Source organism: Ovis aries, chromosome 14 (assembly GCF_016772045.2).
Source record: "Ovis aries strain OAR_USU_Benz2616 breed Rambouillet chromosome 14, ARS-UI_Ramb_v3.0, whole genome shotgun sequence".
Taxonomy (NCBI): Eukaryota; Metazoa; Chordata; class Mammalia; order Artiodactyla; family Bovidae; genus Ovis; species Ovis aries.
In genome coordinates, this window is record NC_056067.1 from 53,818,951 (window position 1) to 53,834,283 (window position 15,333).

Sequence of the window (15,333 nt, forward strand, 5' to 3'; positions counted from 1 at the left end):
CGCCAGTCTAGGGCCCCAGAAACTGACTGACTGCTTTCGTCTCGCCCAGCGGGTGCCTCTCCGGCGGCGTCAGTTACGGCGATGACTGCGAGGCCGGGTCCGCTCTGCGCTGCCTGCTGGCGTGCAGCCCTGGCTCTAGGGCGCTTCCACAGTGCCCCGCCAGCTCGTCAGGGTCGCTCGAAACCATGAGCTCCAGCCAGGACCCCAGGCTGGTTTGACCGTTGTCCTTTAGACCACGGTCTCGGGGGTGCAGAGTGGACTTTCCTTCCTGGAGAGAGGGAGAGCCAAGCTGACCAGCAGCGCCTGGCGTCCACTGCAAGGGGCACAGCGCTTCCTGCAGAGGGGTGGAGCGAGGCCAGTCTCCCTTGGAACTTTATCGCTTCCCACATTGTTACGTAGTTGAATTTTACTGGTCTTTTTTTTTTTCTCTTACCTAACACTGTACACCAAGTAAGTTCCAGAAGGAAAAGGAAAACCCACTCTAACCATAAAAAGAAATGAAGACATAAAGAAGCAGATTGGTCTTGAAAACCTAACATTTTTGAATTATGTACGTCAAAGAAAATTCAGTACACAAAGTTAGAAGACAGATAATGAAAGGGAAATGTAAAGCTATATAACATTAACATAGTTCCTTAATATTAAGTGCAAAATGAGGAGAACCACTCCATTTGAAAATGATCAAAAACATGAATAGAAAATTCACAAAGTAAGAAATACACACTGGACTTCAGGAAAAACCTAAAGGATTAACAGTAGATGATTTTTAAGTTGTTGTATACTGTGTTATCTTTAAAATTATGTTATACAAGAATATTTAATGGTTAGGTTCACAATATAGTTTGTAAGTGAAAAGGGTGGGTTAAAACATAGTATTCTCTCTTTTATTAAAATTAAAATTACAAGGTATATATCAAAATGTGGACAGATGTTACCTTTGTCTGATGTGTTTCTATATTATTTTAGTTTTTACAAAAAACAAATATTTGTAAACTTCGAAGTGAGAAAGGAAATGGGCAGGAGTGGGCTGAGGCACCGAGGCAAGACGAGTGCCCTCGCCCCAGGGGGCCTTGTGGACCCCCTGCTTCTCCCCTCAAACCTGTCTCCCTCCTGCTCTGCTCTCCACTTCCTGCTCCTAAGGCTCACACCTGTCTCTCCCCAGGGCTGAGCACTGAAGGCATCTACCGGGTCAGCGGGAACAAGTCAGAGATGGAGAGTCTGCAGAGACAGTTTGACCAAGGTAAGGCCACAGCCACTCAAGGCAGACACCACTGCCGGTGGAGCCCCCTGGGGTGCTCCTGCCACACAGCCCCAGAGCCAAGGGTGCTGGATGGGTGGCTGAGGAGGAGAGAGTGTTTGGCTCCTGTCAGTAAACAGAAGCATCTGCCCCGCAAACCTGCTTCAGCCAGGCTGCTCCCCTCTCCACCATCCAGAGGCACCATTGCAGCCCCTAGCACGGGCCTCATTCGCTGAGACCCAGGCCTCACTTCCCTCAGGCTGGGCCATGCAGAGGTCATGGCGGGCACATGACTCAAGGTTGGGTTGAGATGACAGTCCTGTGTTGGCAGCGCCTCTCCACCATAACTGCCCTCCTCACAGAGTCCTGCAGGAGAGAAACAAAGCACGGGGGAGCATCTTATGATGTGCTGGGCCTGGGGCCCGGGGCTCCGCAAGCTTAACGCTCTGCCTCCTAAGCTAGGTCAGATCTGAGAGGCCGAGGGCCACATGGCCACATCCGTTCCACCCTAAGCCAGTTCAGTTAGGGCTGAACGCACTGGGGTGAGAGGTCACACCACCAGTGTCAGACGCAAAGGAGCCAAAGAGTAAAACTTGACAGATGCCACTGGCCAGAAAGGAAGGTGAGCAGAAGGTCAAAGTGGGGTCCGGCTTAGCATGTGACTGGGCCTCGGGAGAGCCAACCAGGCGGCCTGTGCAAGCCTGCAGGCCCAAGCCACTACCCAGTGCGTGGTGGGAGCAGACACTGCCCCTAACCCCCAGCACCCAGCTCCACAGTCTCCACTAGCTGGCAGCATGAAGGGAAACTTGTGAGTCTTGAAGGATCGGAAGCACAAGGTCAGGATGCGGGCAGAGCCACGGTAGGTTAGACACTTATGTATATGCCAGGATCTGCAACCCAGGGTATACTCCCAAGCGGAAACAGTTGAGATCTATCAGTAGATGATCTGTTATAAATCAGAAATGCAGTAAAGTATGGAAAGAAAAATTAGAGGCAGAAGTTGGTGGTATCATAAGCTAGATGGGACCAGCAAGAGGAAAGTGAGTCTGGTTGCCTGACCACCACAAGGAGCAGGGTGGAGACAGCAGTCAGAGTTGCTGGCGCCATTTCTGTAACCTTCCAGGAAAAGTGACACAGCCTTAGGGGGAAGCCTCCTCCTGTCTCTCCGAGTGGGGGTGTGAGGAAAGGCAGCAGCATGTCCAGGGCAGACGAGGGGGCTTCGGCCGCAGAATGGAGGCGCAGCTCCTCTGCTCAGAGGCTGATCTGGGCAGGATGCATGTCAGCGTGTCTGTGAGTCTCAGAACTTTTTTTTTTTTTTTTAGCACCCAGGGGTGCCACCTTCTGTCCAGTCTGTGATGACCCTGAGTCCCTGCCCAGGCTCCAGGCCAGCCCCCAGCAGCACCCCTGGTTCTGCAAGTTTCTCTTGCTTGTTCGCAGCGCCAAGTGTTCCTTGCTTTGGCACAGCCTCGCTTGGCCTGGCCTCACTCTCCCAACTTCCTTTCAGATCACAACCTGGATTTGGCAGAGAAGGACTTCACGGTGAACACCGTGGCGGGGGCCATGAAGAGCTTTTTCTCAGAACTGCCAGACCCCCTGGTCCCATACAATATGCAGATCGACCTGGTGGAGGCCCACAGTGAGTACTGGCAGCCCGCCTGGCTCGTGGGCCCCTGGTGGCGCCCCAGGCTGACTCTGCTGGGCAAATGGCGGGGCCGGGGGTGGGGGCTGGTGCAGCAACACGAGAACAGGTCCTGCCCTCAGAGCTGACGCTCTGGCTCTTGGAGCTGAGACTGAAGGACACAGGAAAGAGAACTAGCAAGATGACACCAGAGGGGCTCACAGATTAGACCCCGGCCTTGTCGACCAGAGGGGCTTCGTTCTGTCAGGAAAATTGCAGGCTGCCCCAAAGCTCCGTGGTTGAGAGCCTGGTTTTTATGCCAGACTTGGGGCAGAGCCTCGCTCCTTTGCTTGTTCACAGTGGAACCTTCCTGGCCCTGAGTGTTCTAGGTTGCCATCCCTGCTTGCATTTATGAAAAGATACTCGGAGAGGCCTGGAGGCGCGGCTGAGTCACGGACCTGTTCGGTGGAAGGCTGTGCTGGCCTCTCCCTCCTGACTCTGTCTCCTCCCAGCTCTCCTGAAAGGAAGTGCACGCGTGGTCTGGGCCAGAGAGCCTCTGGAGGGGCGGGGGCAGCTGCAGAGGAGCGCCTCGGCTTTCGTGGTCCTGCCCGCTCCAAGGACTCCCTTCTGTCCTGGCCTGCCTCTCCCTGGGGCCTCTCCCACGGTGGGAACCCTGCCGTTGGGCATCCGTCCCTGGACTTCATGTAGTGCTGCAGGGGGCCTGACCTCTCAGAGTTTTTTCACAGACTGACAGTCCAGACTTTTTTAGCCAGAGGCAGCTGCTGCTGTGCAGCCGCAAGAGGGAGCTGTGTCCCTCAGACCCCAGGACCCTAGTCTTACCCTGCCACTGTCCAACTCCAAAGACGGAGCTCTAAGCACACACGGTCTACTCACAAAGCTGATGGTGTGGACAAAAACTGAGGGGAGGCCACAGATTTGCAGGACTTCAAGTCATGGGTTGTAGACTCTTGGCGGCTTTGGGAAATACAGGTGCTGATGGAAGCCCAGCCCTGAGCTGTGGGAGGGGTCCCCGTCAGAATCTGACTGCTGTCAGGGCTGAGGGCCCCAGAGTCGCTGTGCTCTGATCTGCCTTTCCCATGATGTTTGTTTCCACAGTCCCTTCGTAGTTTATGCACACCATTCTTAGCTGCTTGAAATGCTTCACAGCCATCATCTTACCCAGGCCCACAGGGATGGGGCAGACGCCCTGGCAGAACAGTCATGGTGTCTCCTGGCCTGCTCACCGATCTGCCTGCTCAGGACAGGGGCTGGATCTCCCAGATGAGTTAGGGCGTGGGGACAAGTGCCAGCTTCTGCCTTGGTCCTGCCTTCCAGAGATGGAGGTCCTCCCAGCACTCACTTCTCTAGCAGGCTCCAGGCTGGCTCAGATGTGAGACGCATGGGAGGCCTATGTCCAGAGCCAGCTTTCTTTGCCCCTCAGCCAAGCCTCCTTGGGCCGCAGGTAGGAAGAGGTGTGGGCCAGCACCCAGCTTGCCGGGAGCCTGGAGGTTGCCAGCAGCGTTTGTCTTGACTTGGCGCCATCTAGAGGCTCGTGACATCCTAGCACCCCGCAGAAAGAATTCCATTGTTTGTGCGGGAATTGCTGACATGGCATCTTTTTGTTTTTAGAGGGTCGCAGGGGGCAGGAGAGGAAGGTGTCACTGATGGGGAGTCAGCTGCCTTCCTCCAGCAGCTTCCGCCGGCATCCACTCTGCGGAAGGGAGCTGCTTGCCGCTCCTGCAGCCTGGAAGAGGGTGGAGATTTTCCGCTTCCTCTTCCCATTGTGTGCTTCCTGTGCCCCGCTCGTCAGCTGGAGCTCGGTTATCTTGAACCTGGCAGAGAGGAGCGTCTCTCACTGACATGGCACCTCACAGCCCGAGCTGAGTGAGCAGTGGGGCTGTGTGTATAAGAGCGTAACACCAACCGGGCAGTGCTAGAGTTGGTGGTGAGGGACATGAGGGAACAAAGATTCTCAGCCCCCAGAGTAGCTCAGCTCAGCCTGGCTGGGTTTCCATGGCAACATCAACTTGACCAGCTCTTTCCACTTCCTACCTGAGCGCTGTCGTGTCCGGGTGCATTCAGGGCTGGAGATGGTTTCAGATCCTATCACAGCAAATATCAAGGTCACCATCAAATTGCTTTGTGCACTCCACAATTTCATAGCAGTGTGAATATCGCTGAAATTGTGGCTACAAATGCAAGACTTTTGTAATTATTCACCAGCTATCTTCCTGCCACATACAGGATGCCATGTGGGAGATTGAGAAGTGACTGGCAGCCACAGCCCGCGCTGCCAGGGAGTGGCAAGCCGGGTGTGACCTTCTGTGCCAAGACGTTTTTCCTGCCTCCCCAGTGCTCATTTAAGCTCTCTGCCCGACGGCGAGAAGCGAGCCAAGTTGGAAGGGCAGAAAGCGCAGAGAGGAAGGAGGAAGGAGCTGGGTCATAGTAGAAGAGATGGCCGCTGAGCGTGGCTTCAGAGAGGACCGAGCGTTCAGGAGGCAGCTAGAGGAGCCTTGAATCCTCCGTCTATCTCGCCTTCACAGTTCAGCCCAGCCTTCAAGAAACAGTATCATTTATTCCTGCCCCACAGTCTCTCCTTTTCGTCTCACGACCACTCCGACACCCCTGTCCCGTGTCTGGAATCCCTCTGGTCCAACCAGTCCCCACGCCCCGTGTCCTCTGTGTCTTCTGTGCTGGCAGAGACCCTCGTGCTGACTCTGTCTCAGGCCAAGAGGCTCTGAGCTTAAGGGTTCTTGGCCTCCGGGCCTCATTATCCAGCATAACTGCTTATGAGTTCTGTGTGTACATTATAGTCTATGGAGACCAGTATTCTTCAGCGACTGTCCAAGGGACAAGGGCTCTCTAGCAGCCAGTGGTTAGGACTCCATGCCTTCTCTGCCAGGGGCCCAGGTGTGATCCCTGTTCAGGGAACTAAGAGTCCACCAAGAAAAAAAGGGGGGAGGGTCAAGATATATGACCCCAGAGGGCTCCGGATGCTGGCATGTCATCTCACTGTTTCCACCTGAGGGCTGGAGGTGCATAAACGCCTGCCTTGCGTGGCCGCTGGACGGGTCAGCCTGGCTGCTCGCCGGCCAGTGCTCAGGTGCTGCCTTGGGATCGTGCTGATGCCAGGGCCCTGTTTCTGCTCGCCTGTCCAGACAGCAGCTTGCGAGCCTGGGGCGCTCTCACCCCTAGTGTACGCCAGGCCCCGTGTGGGGCAGGGGCAGGCGGCAGCAGGCAGACACGTGTGCAGGCCCTGCCTCGTCTGATGGGTCAGAGACCGTTGGACAGGTTACTGGACAGGCAGGGTCACACCTCCAGAGAAGGGCACCCTGACGCTTCCATTCTGGGCCCAGCAGAGTGAGGGTTCGGCCTCAGAGTGGTTTGGTGCCGGGGGTGCCCGCGTGTGTCATGGGGTGGGGCTCAAGCCGGTGGTTTGCCTTCTTGATGGTGTGGATGTGCTGGGTGGCCAGAGTCCATCGGGGGTTTCCCTTGAGGACTGAGCTGAGATTCCAGCTGGGAGCCTGGCTGGCAGCCAGAGGTGGCAGTGGGGTGACACGGCCAGGGCGCCAACAGTGTCTGGGATTGGGCCCCCGACGCCAGTTCGTGCGACCTTGGACCTACTATTCTTATTCATTGGAGCCTAGGTTTATCTGTATACCTCGAAGGGTGCGGCCCCTGGCTCTGCCCTCCTCTTCCTCCTGAGTTATTGGGGCCTGGGTTCCACATTGCCTGGTCTCTGTCCAGACTTTGTCTTGATTCAGCTGACCGCAGAACGCCTCTCCTGATGCCGTCTCAGTTGATAGACACCTAATTTCAGAACTACGATGTGTTAGCTGAGGAGGCGGAAGCCCTGCAGAGCCCCTCACCCCTCTGGAAGAGGATTGTTGAGGTTGGTGAGGGCTCCGAGCCTAGGGGCAGGCAGCTGATCAGAGCAGGGATGCTGAACTTGGAGACGGAACTGGGTGCCCCCCTCCCCATCACTAGCCCCGTGGCCTGGCTGCCACCTCCTGAGTGGGCTTTCTCAGGGGGGGCACACCGGCGCCACCTCTGCTCGGCTGGGGCTGCCCAGAGGGCACCCGTGAAACGTTGCCCCGCTGACATTCTGGCCCTCGGGCGACGTGCTGCTGGTGTTGGGGCTGCCGTGAAAAGACTGCCAGGTGGAGCCCACGGTGGGTCCCCGGCACTGCTGGGCTTTGCTTGCACGCGGGAAGCAAGTCAGGACAGGTCAGAAGGCCGTCCTTGAGGGGGCCATGTTCCGCAGGGCAGACACAGGGCCTGGCCCTGCACTGGGAAGCCCCTCATTGCTCCCCTTGCCGTCCTCCCTGTCTCCTGCCAGGGTCTCGGTGCTCCCCAGCTCTCAGAGCACCTGCCCCGCGCAGCCAGCAGGGAGAGCAAGACGGTCTGTCTCCCTCCACGCTCCCAGGGTGCATGGCCATCCGGGTCCTGCTGAGGCACTGTGCCAGGAGGTGGAGGGAGGCTGGCATGCCTGAGGGTGGTCCTCGAATTTCCATCCGAGCAGGTGTTGTAATCTCCACTTCCCCCACCCCTGTGAGGAAGAGAGAGAAGGGGCGGCTGTCCTGTTGCCCAGTGGTTAGGAAGGAGAGGGAACATCCTGGGCAGGCAGTGACATTATCAGCCCCATTTCCTGCTTCCAGCCGGAAGGACGGGTGAGGCCGGGCTCTTACATGAAGGTGCTGCTGCTCAAATGCTTGATTAAAACAAACACAGCTGTGTGTTTGTCGTGCAGGCACCTAGGAGAGGCCCGTGCCAAGCTCGCATCTGGAAGAGGGCACAGTCGGTTCATGAAGTGAGACTCTGCGCCACGCACGCGTGCTTCTCGTGTTCTCCGGGACAGTTCTTCATCCTCCCAGCCCCGCTCCTACCCTGAGCAGTTTACTTCTTTCCTTTTTATTGAAACTTAACAGTGAAGGGTTTTGAAACTCAAGGCCAAACAAAAAAAAAGTGTGCCCCTGACGTTGAGCCCTTAAAACAAATCTTGGGTTCAGAGAAATGACGCTGATGATGGCAGCACATAGTTCCTGTGGGTCTAGGTCACCAAAGCACTGTTTCATCAAGCCGCACTCTCAAGTCTGAACGTTTGCCGGTTTCCTGCTGCCGGTGGCTGTCCTGGCCGTCTTTGCAGCCTCCTCTCCCCCTGGTCCCTGAGTCTCAGCCTTGCTCCCAGGTGCTGAGTGTGCGTCTGGCTGTGAGTGCTGCATTTCAGGGTGTGGTGTCGCCAAGTGAAGGCGGCGCTGTCCTGAGCCTCTTAGAGACGAGACGGCCACTCAGAGTCATGTCCCCGAAGCCTCACAGCTGGCTGGTGTCACAGACAGGACCCAGACCGCATGACCCTTCCTCCCACTGCTCCCGCCACCATTGATGTTCCATCTGTCCTTCTCAGTCTAGTTTGAGGCTCCTCATACCCACTTGCCTAAACAGTGACCCTCTGGGGCATGTCACTTTCCACTGGAGTCCTTAACTAGGAGGCCACAGGCTTCCTGAAGAACACATGGGTTTGGAGAGTCTGGGAAGCTCCAGGGATGTAGGCAGACCTGTACACGGTTTATCTGTGGAAGAGGATCCGGAGTGTTCATCCACCCACAGGAGCCTGTGCCCTAAAGCAGTTAGGCGCCACTGTATTTGTTAATGAACGCCTTGTCCCCCCACCCACCTGCACCATCTCTTCACGCGGTCCTCCTGTGATCTTCACAAGCCCTGGGGTCCTAGAGATAAGCCTCAGCTCCGACAAGTGGCCGTACTCAGATCTCAACCCGGTCGGCCCCAGACCATTCTCGTCTTGCTAGCCCAGGCCAACTCTCACCTCCAGGGCAGGCCAGGTCCACTCAAGAAGGGGCTGCCAGGACCCCAGGAAGCACAGTGGTCCCCACCCAGACTCGCAGCCATTTGGGCAGGGTCTGATTCCCAGACCAAAAGCCTGATTGCTGCCACCTCCCTGAGCCTCAGATTCCTTATCCTGGAAGTGAGGTGATCCAAGCCTCCTACGATTGTGAGGACTTGGCCGAAGCAGGCCTGGCTTGAATGAAGCGTTTCATTTGGGCTAGCTTTTCCCTGTCTCAGGACACTAGGGGACACGTAGTCCTTTTGATGAACTCTGTAAGAATTCCCTACCGTTTCCACCAGCTCTTCCAAAGGGCAGATGCGCGGAGGGTCCCTGACTCTAGGGAAAGGACAGAGCCTTGGTCTCGTGATCCCCCCCTCCCGAGACTGTTGGCGCGGGTAGGCGGTGGCGCCCACCCGTCTGCTCAGGAGGCAGCAGGCGCTATGCATCGGGATGCCCGTCTCCAGGGGCAACCAGATGAGCAAAGAATGGTACCCTTCATGGAACAGTCTCTGGATGGTGGGGGCCAGGAAGCTCTGGGTGTACAGTGCCCCTCTTCAGGAGCAGGGGCCTGGGGCACGGAGGTGGACCTGGCCCTGGCCCCACACCACTGCCAGGTGTGCCTGCCCGGGGCACGGCTTGTGGGGCGAGGATAGGGTTGGGCTGCCTTCAGAGCAGGCAGCACGGCCCTTCCCCCCACTGCCCAGGACCAGTAGCTAATCTGAGCCCCAGGCCCACCAGCCTTGATCTTGGTTTTCTCTTTCCTCAGAAATCAATGACCGGGAGCAGAAGTTACACGCCCTTAAGGAGGTACTCAAGAAGTTTCCAAAAGAGAACCATGAAGTCTTCAAATACGTCATCTCTCACCTGAACAGGTATGTTGCAGGGCTTGCTGTTTGTCTTCCCCTCCTTGGAAACCCTCCAGTTAGGGCCAGTGGGCTGCGGGAGGAAGCTGAGCGGGGCTCTGTCCTCAGCTCGTCGGGTGCCGGCTCCTCGTCCTCAGGCTCTGTCCTGCTTCCGTCTGAGAGAGGCCTGCTCGGCCCCCAGCCCCACCGAAGAAGCTCGCTCTCCAGGACCCATGCTCCCTGACGCCTGTGACCACGTGCTGCACCCAGACAGGCGTCCTGTGGGAAAGAGCGAACGGGAGCCAGGGAAACCCGTGCAGGGAGCTGCAGCCCTGCCCGCCGTTACTCCCACGCAGTAGGGTTGCTTTCCAGCCAGACCTGTTCCTCTCCCGACAGAGTGGTGTTCCGTGAGCGCTGCTGTGGGACACACACGCTGCCTTTCTGCACAGCCAGAGCAGTGCCCCCCACTTCGGGGGCCTCAGAGGACAGGCCCAGGGGGCTCGGGCCTCTTCGGTTCTCAGCTTGCAGGGCGGCGGTGGGGGCAGGAGAGCAGCCGGGGGGACCGTGACTGTGAGCACAGGGGGCTGGAGCTCTGACCTCAAGCCTGGTGTCGCCCGCAGAGTCAGCCACAACAACAAGGTGAACCTCATGACCAGCGAGAACCTGTCCATCTGCTTCTGGCCCACCCTGATGAGGCCAGACTTCAGCACCATGGACGCCCTCACGGCCACGCGCACCTACCAGACAATCATCGAGCTCTTCATCCAGCAGTGCCCCTTCTTCTTCCACAACCGGCCCATCAGCGAGCCCCCTGGTGCCACGCCCAGCTCCCCCTCTGCCCTGGCCTCCACCGTGCCCTTCCTCACCTCCACGCCCGTCACAAGTCAGCCGTCGCCGCCCCAGTCGCCTCCGCCCACCCCCCAGTCCCCAATGCAGCCGCTGCTCCCCTCCCAACTTCAAGCCGAACACACGCTGTGAGCCCCCGAGGCCTCGGGCTGAAGGAGACAAGGTCTTCTCTCTTGACAGGGTGGCACTGGGCCTTGAACAGAACCAGGCCTGCTGGGGTGGGGCGGGGAGGGTCCCCTCTCCTCTCGCCTTCTCCAGCCCGCAGCACTAGCAGCTGCCAACAGAAGGCGCAGGCTGGGCCGGCCGCTGCCCTGAGCCCAGCACTACAGACCTGGGGTTGGCCGCAGGCCATGGCAGGAGCCCTGCTCTGTGGCATGGACCCTTTTGCGGACTGAACGAGGCAGGCAGGGGCCCTCCACACCCTCACTGCTCCCTGGACCCCTCCCCGCCATCTGTGCACACCAGCCTCAGGGCCGCCGCCCGCTGGGCAGAGCCTGGCGTCGGCCGGGAGGAGGAGATCCTGAGGTCCGACTGCCCCAGGGCAGGGCCAGCAGCCCCTCACGAGGACACGTCCCTCTGCTGCGCCCGGCACTCCCCACCCTTGGCGGGTGCAGCCTGCCCGGCAGCCTCCTTGGGAACATGTAGGCCAGCTCTGCCACCCTAAGGTACAGTCCCATCTGAGGGCGTTGGCCCAGCAGGTCAGGACAGAGGAGGCCAGCTCCTCCTGGACCAGGGAGCGTGGGTGCATCCACCCCCATGCACCCTGCCCCACTTCACAGGCTTTGGGGATCCATTCTCTTTAAAACAAAGGAACACTGGAAGAAAAATGGAGACATCCCTCCCCCAATAATTCTTAAAAAGGAAGAAAAACTACAGGAAGAAAACTACAGACCTCAAGATGAAGCTCTCTCCCCACCTCTGCCAAGAGGCACGCAAGTGGAGGGCAACCCGTCTTTGTGACAGCAAGACCGGGGTGCCCAGGGGTGGCAGCCTGAGAGCCTGTTGGGGTCCCACTTAGGTCCTGTCACTAGATCCCCCTCCCCCGCCCCAGGTGTATGGCTCGAGCCCCTTGGCAGAGCTGGGGGCCCGCCCAGCACCTGTCTGCCTTGGAGTGCTGTGGTGCTGCGGGGACACTGCCCCTCATGCGCAGGGAGGGAGTGGGGCGGCGGGAGGTGCCCGCAGGCACGTGGGGATTGGTTCCGTGTGTTTGGTGTTGAAGTAGAATCATTTTCCTCCTGGGCCAGCAGGGCTGTCCATGGGAAGTGGGCTGTGTCAGGGGACTCCGAGGGTATGACGGTTGCCGGTGCGTGCAGGGCCGGCCTTCCTGCTCCCCAGCCATCAGTGCCCAGAGGAGCTGCCGGTACAGAGGCGGTCAGTCAGGACGGGGCGGCGTGCCTGCCTGTCAGCATTCTCCATGGGCTTCCCCGCCCTTCCTGGCCTTTCCACTGGCCTCTGGGAGAAGCTTCCTCATCGTGCCCCCCTTTGCCCCACCCCACCCCCAAACAGCGACCCTGCTAAGGCTGCTACAGATACGGCTGCCCCCATCCCGTGGCTGGGCCATGCCTCCGCAGTGGAGAAGCCACTAAGGTACCCTGGGCGTGGGGGCGTGGGGTGGAGGCCCACCTGCCACACAGTCCTCCGGGGGTCTCTTTGCACTTTAAGAAGCAGCACCTGTGGTATGTTCGAGGCCGCCTGACAAAGTGAGAGACGCCTCAGAACAGTCTCGGCCACCCCGGCCCCAGACGCTTCCCACTGGCTGTTGGAGGGCGGGCCAGGCCCTGTGCTCACCGACTCTTCCTCTGGATAAGCTGGATGTCGCACTGTCTCTAGTTCTTGTACAGCAAAATAAGGTGCTTGGAAAAACTACATGTCCCCTGCACGCTTCACCGCCTCCTTAAGGACACAAGTCAGAAAACCTAAGGTACATGAGCGTCTTACTGTCAGATGCCAGATCTTCCCTCCTGGCAGGTGTGTGTCTGATGCTTTCTCAGCTGGGGCTTGGCTGGAGGGGAACAGTGCTTAGTTTTGACTTGAGGTCGGCAGACTCCTGCTTCTCAAGCCCTGCAGCTGCCCCAGTGCTGAGTCCCAGGCAGGTGTGCACGTGACTCCATTGACTAATCAGCCCTTTTCTAGGTCATGCTCGCTTATTCCCAGGCAGCCCGTCAAGGTATTGGGTGGGGGTGGAAAGGAAGCCTGGAGAGTGGCCTGGGAACACTGTCCCACGTGTCAGCTAAAGCAGAAGCTTGCTCTCCTCCCACCTCTGTTGGCACCCTGGACCACACTGCCACCTGCAACCTGGGCTCTGCACCAGGAACTTCACAAGCCCCCAACTGTCCTGCCTTCCCACGCCACCCCCTCCCTGAGACCGCAGTTCTCTAAGTGGTAGGTGACTTTTCTGGAAGAAGAAAGGGCACAGTAAGGGTGGGAACCTGTGCTTTGCACCCTTAACCCTTGTGGGAGTAGCGGAGACCAGGCTTCCGCGGCTCCACAGGGTCGCTGCTGGTCCCACAGCGCCCCCTGCTAGCCAGCCCGACAGCTGCAGGGGTCCCTGGGCCTGCACCCGGAATCCTGCCAGGGCTTTAACCGCAGGTGGGGACTAGTGGCTCGTTCCCTAGAGAGCCACAGTTGGACAGGAAGTTCCAGGGGTTCCTCTCTATTTCCTTTGCTAATTCTTCTCATTTTCTGCTTCTCAGGCTGGCTTGGGCTTGGAGGACATTTCTCGATCGTTCCGAGTTGGCATTCCCACCATCAGCAGTGCTAGTTAGGGGGCAGAGTGTGTTGGTATTTGGACCAAATGGACACTCAGAGGGGGACCCATGAAGGAGAGTGGGTGTGTGCGGGGGCAGGCCGACCTTAACTGGAACTCTGCCCACCCCACCCATGTATCTAGTGTGCTAAGCTCTAGAAAGTTCTTCCGCAGGTCATTCTCATGCGAGTGGCACCACAACTCTAGGAGTTGAGGGCGGCGAGGATGTTACTAGCCTTGGCCAAACTGGGAAAGCCTTGCAGTGGAGACGCGGGGCTTATGAAATAGTGGGGCGCCCGGAAGCTCTTCCCCGTCCAGATCCCCGAAGGTGCAGACCCCAAGGCCAGAAGTAGACAGCCCTGGCTGAGTGTCAGGCTGGCTCTGGAGGGAGGCTTCACGGAAGGAAGTGGTCCACGGGTAGGGCCGTGGCTTGCGAGCTCGCCTCAGTCCTTGGCTGTGTTGCACGTGGTTATCACAGTGCACTGGTCCCTGCATTCGGTCGAGTTCTTCCCAGCACTTGCCCTTTCGAGGAGGAATGCTAAAGTGCTTTCCCCGGCTTTCCTCCAGGCTGAACGTGTGCTGCAGGTGCGGTTCTTCTGGCCGGCTGTATCTTGGTCAGGGTGGGCAGAGGGTGACCTCGGAGCAGCACGCTGGCCAGAAGGGGCTGGAGAGCTCGCCTCCACTCGTCCCCGTGCCTCAGTTTCCTGGGGAGGGGCGGCCCTGGCGGGCTGCCTGCCCCCAGGCCGGGAGGCCCAGCCAGTTCCCTGCAGCACTTGTGATCCGAGCTGCTCTCCACTCTCACCCTCCCCCGTCCCCTCCTACAAGGAGATCCACACTGCTTGGGGGCTGTCTCAGGTGGCGGCTCTGTTCTGCTCGGCCAGTGGCTGCCTTCCCAGGAGGAGGAGGCTCCAGGGACTTGGGCTAGCCGCTGGGGACAGCCGCGGCGCTCACCCCCAGGGCCTCCAGTTCCCGCAGACGGTGGACAGAGGTCTTGCCCTCCTGTTGCTTGGCAGGTTCAAGCCGCGCATTCATGCTTAGGTGAAAGGACGACTGAGTCGTGTGTGCTGGAAACCTAGGTCACATCTGGTGATCCTATGGCAGAAGGCCTGGGGCCAGGAGGGGCCTGCACCAATGTCCTGTCAGCTCCTCCCGGAACCGTCTTTCCACCGGCTGTTGACTGCAGACTCCTCGAGGCTCCGGGGTGACTGCCCGCGCCTCCTGCCCAAGAGCCCGCCTCGGCCAGCTCCAGCAGCAGTGATGTTACACCTCAGTGTAGTCGAGACAGGGCGTAAATTATTGTTTGCATTAAGAAGAATCATGTTCCCTGTGTACATTTTTAAAAAAAGTCTGAATTGTATGGGAATAAAACTTGTTTGAAAATTTGGAATAGTGCTGCTGCCAGCTTATTTTTCTGGTACTTGTATTTTCACATGTTAAATGATCTTTATATATGTTGGATTAACAAATATTTTGAGTTTCCTGAGGGTGGGGAGGGGAACATTAATGGTATTGAAATGTGTTAGTAGTCTGGCTGTGTGCCCAAAATTCTGTTTCGCAGCAAAAGTGGAGAACTGTATGTAAAGAAAGTATAACAGTTATTTCTTTGTATTTTAGGGGCTTTAACCAGGACATCCTCTAGTTGGCGTTAGGAATGTTTGCTTAATTTGCAGACTTTTTTTTTTTTAACACATCGTGGGTTTTTTGAGGCTCCAACCTGATTAGTGCATGGTCAGCCGTCAACAGAGGCTCAGCATCTCTGACTGAGGTGTTCTCCGTCTGGCTTTGTTTTTTAAAATCATGTATTTGCTACAAAGTATTGTACTTGTCTCAGTGGGAATGGTGTACAAAACTGAAAAGGCCTTACGTGATATGTATCATAGTTAATAAATCAATCTTGTAAAAAACCAAACCTGAGAGAGAGATGAAGGCGGCCCCTCCCCGGCCCCTGGGCGCCCACCCACCGGGCAGGCCCCGTGGGGGCGCTGGCTGCAGCCTCGGCCCATAAGGAGGAGCGTGGGGGCCTCTGGACCACAGGCAAGAGGGTTCCCCCAGCGCCCCAGGGAGAAGGCTTAACAGCAGAGCTGAGGCCCGTGGGAGCTGCCCGCACCTTCCCCCTCCACCCCCAGGACTGCTGCCGAGAACCCCCGCCAGCCCTGGCCTCCTTGCCTTGCCTTTCCAGCAGAGTGATCCAGGCTTCCC

General features: G+C 57.9%; 1 protein-coding gene across 3 annotated transcripts in view; it reads left to right on the forward strand.

Annotated features, from left to right (window-relative positions):
• ARHGAP35 (Rho GTPase activating protein 35) overlaps nucleotides 1-14,521 on the forward strand; it is a 115,032-nt gene extending 100,511 nt beyond the window's left edge. Inside the window, exons 4-8 of one of the 3 annotated variants that reach the window (XR_003591585.3) lie at nucleotides 1,163-1,240; nucleotides 2,742-2,873; nucleotides 9,467-9,572; nucleotides 10,163-12,309; nucleotides 14,148-14,521. Coding sequence is in view for 1 of the 3 variants with exons in the window: in XM_004015332.6 (XP_004015381.1) it covers nucleotides 1,163-1,240; nucleotides 2,742-2,873; nucleotides 9,467-9,572; nucleotides 10,163-10,520 (674 nt within the window). In the remaining 2 variants the exon portion in view is untranslated. Of the gene's footprint in view, nucleotides 1-1,162; nucleotides 1,241-2,741; nucleotides 2,874-9,466; nucleotides 9,573-10,162 lie in introns of those variants that run through there. The other 2 variants (XM_004015332.6, XR_009596227.1) reach the window with 2 other exon arrangements.
• The last annotated feature ends 812 nt before the right edge of the window (nucleotides 14,522-15,333 follow it).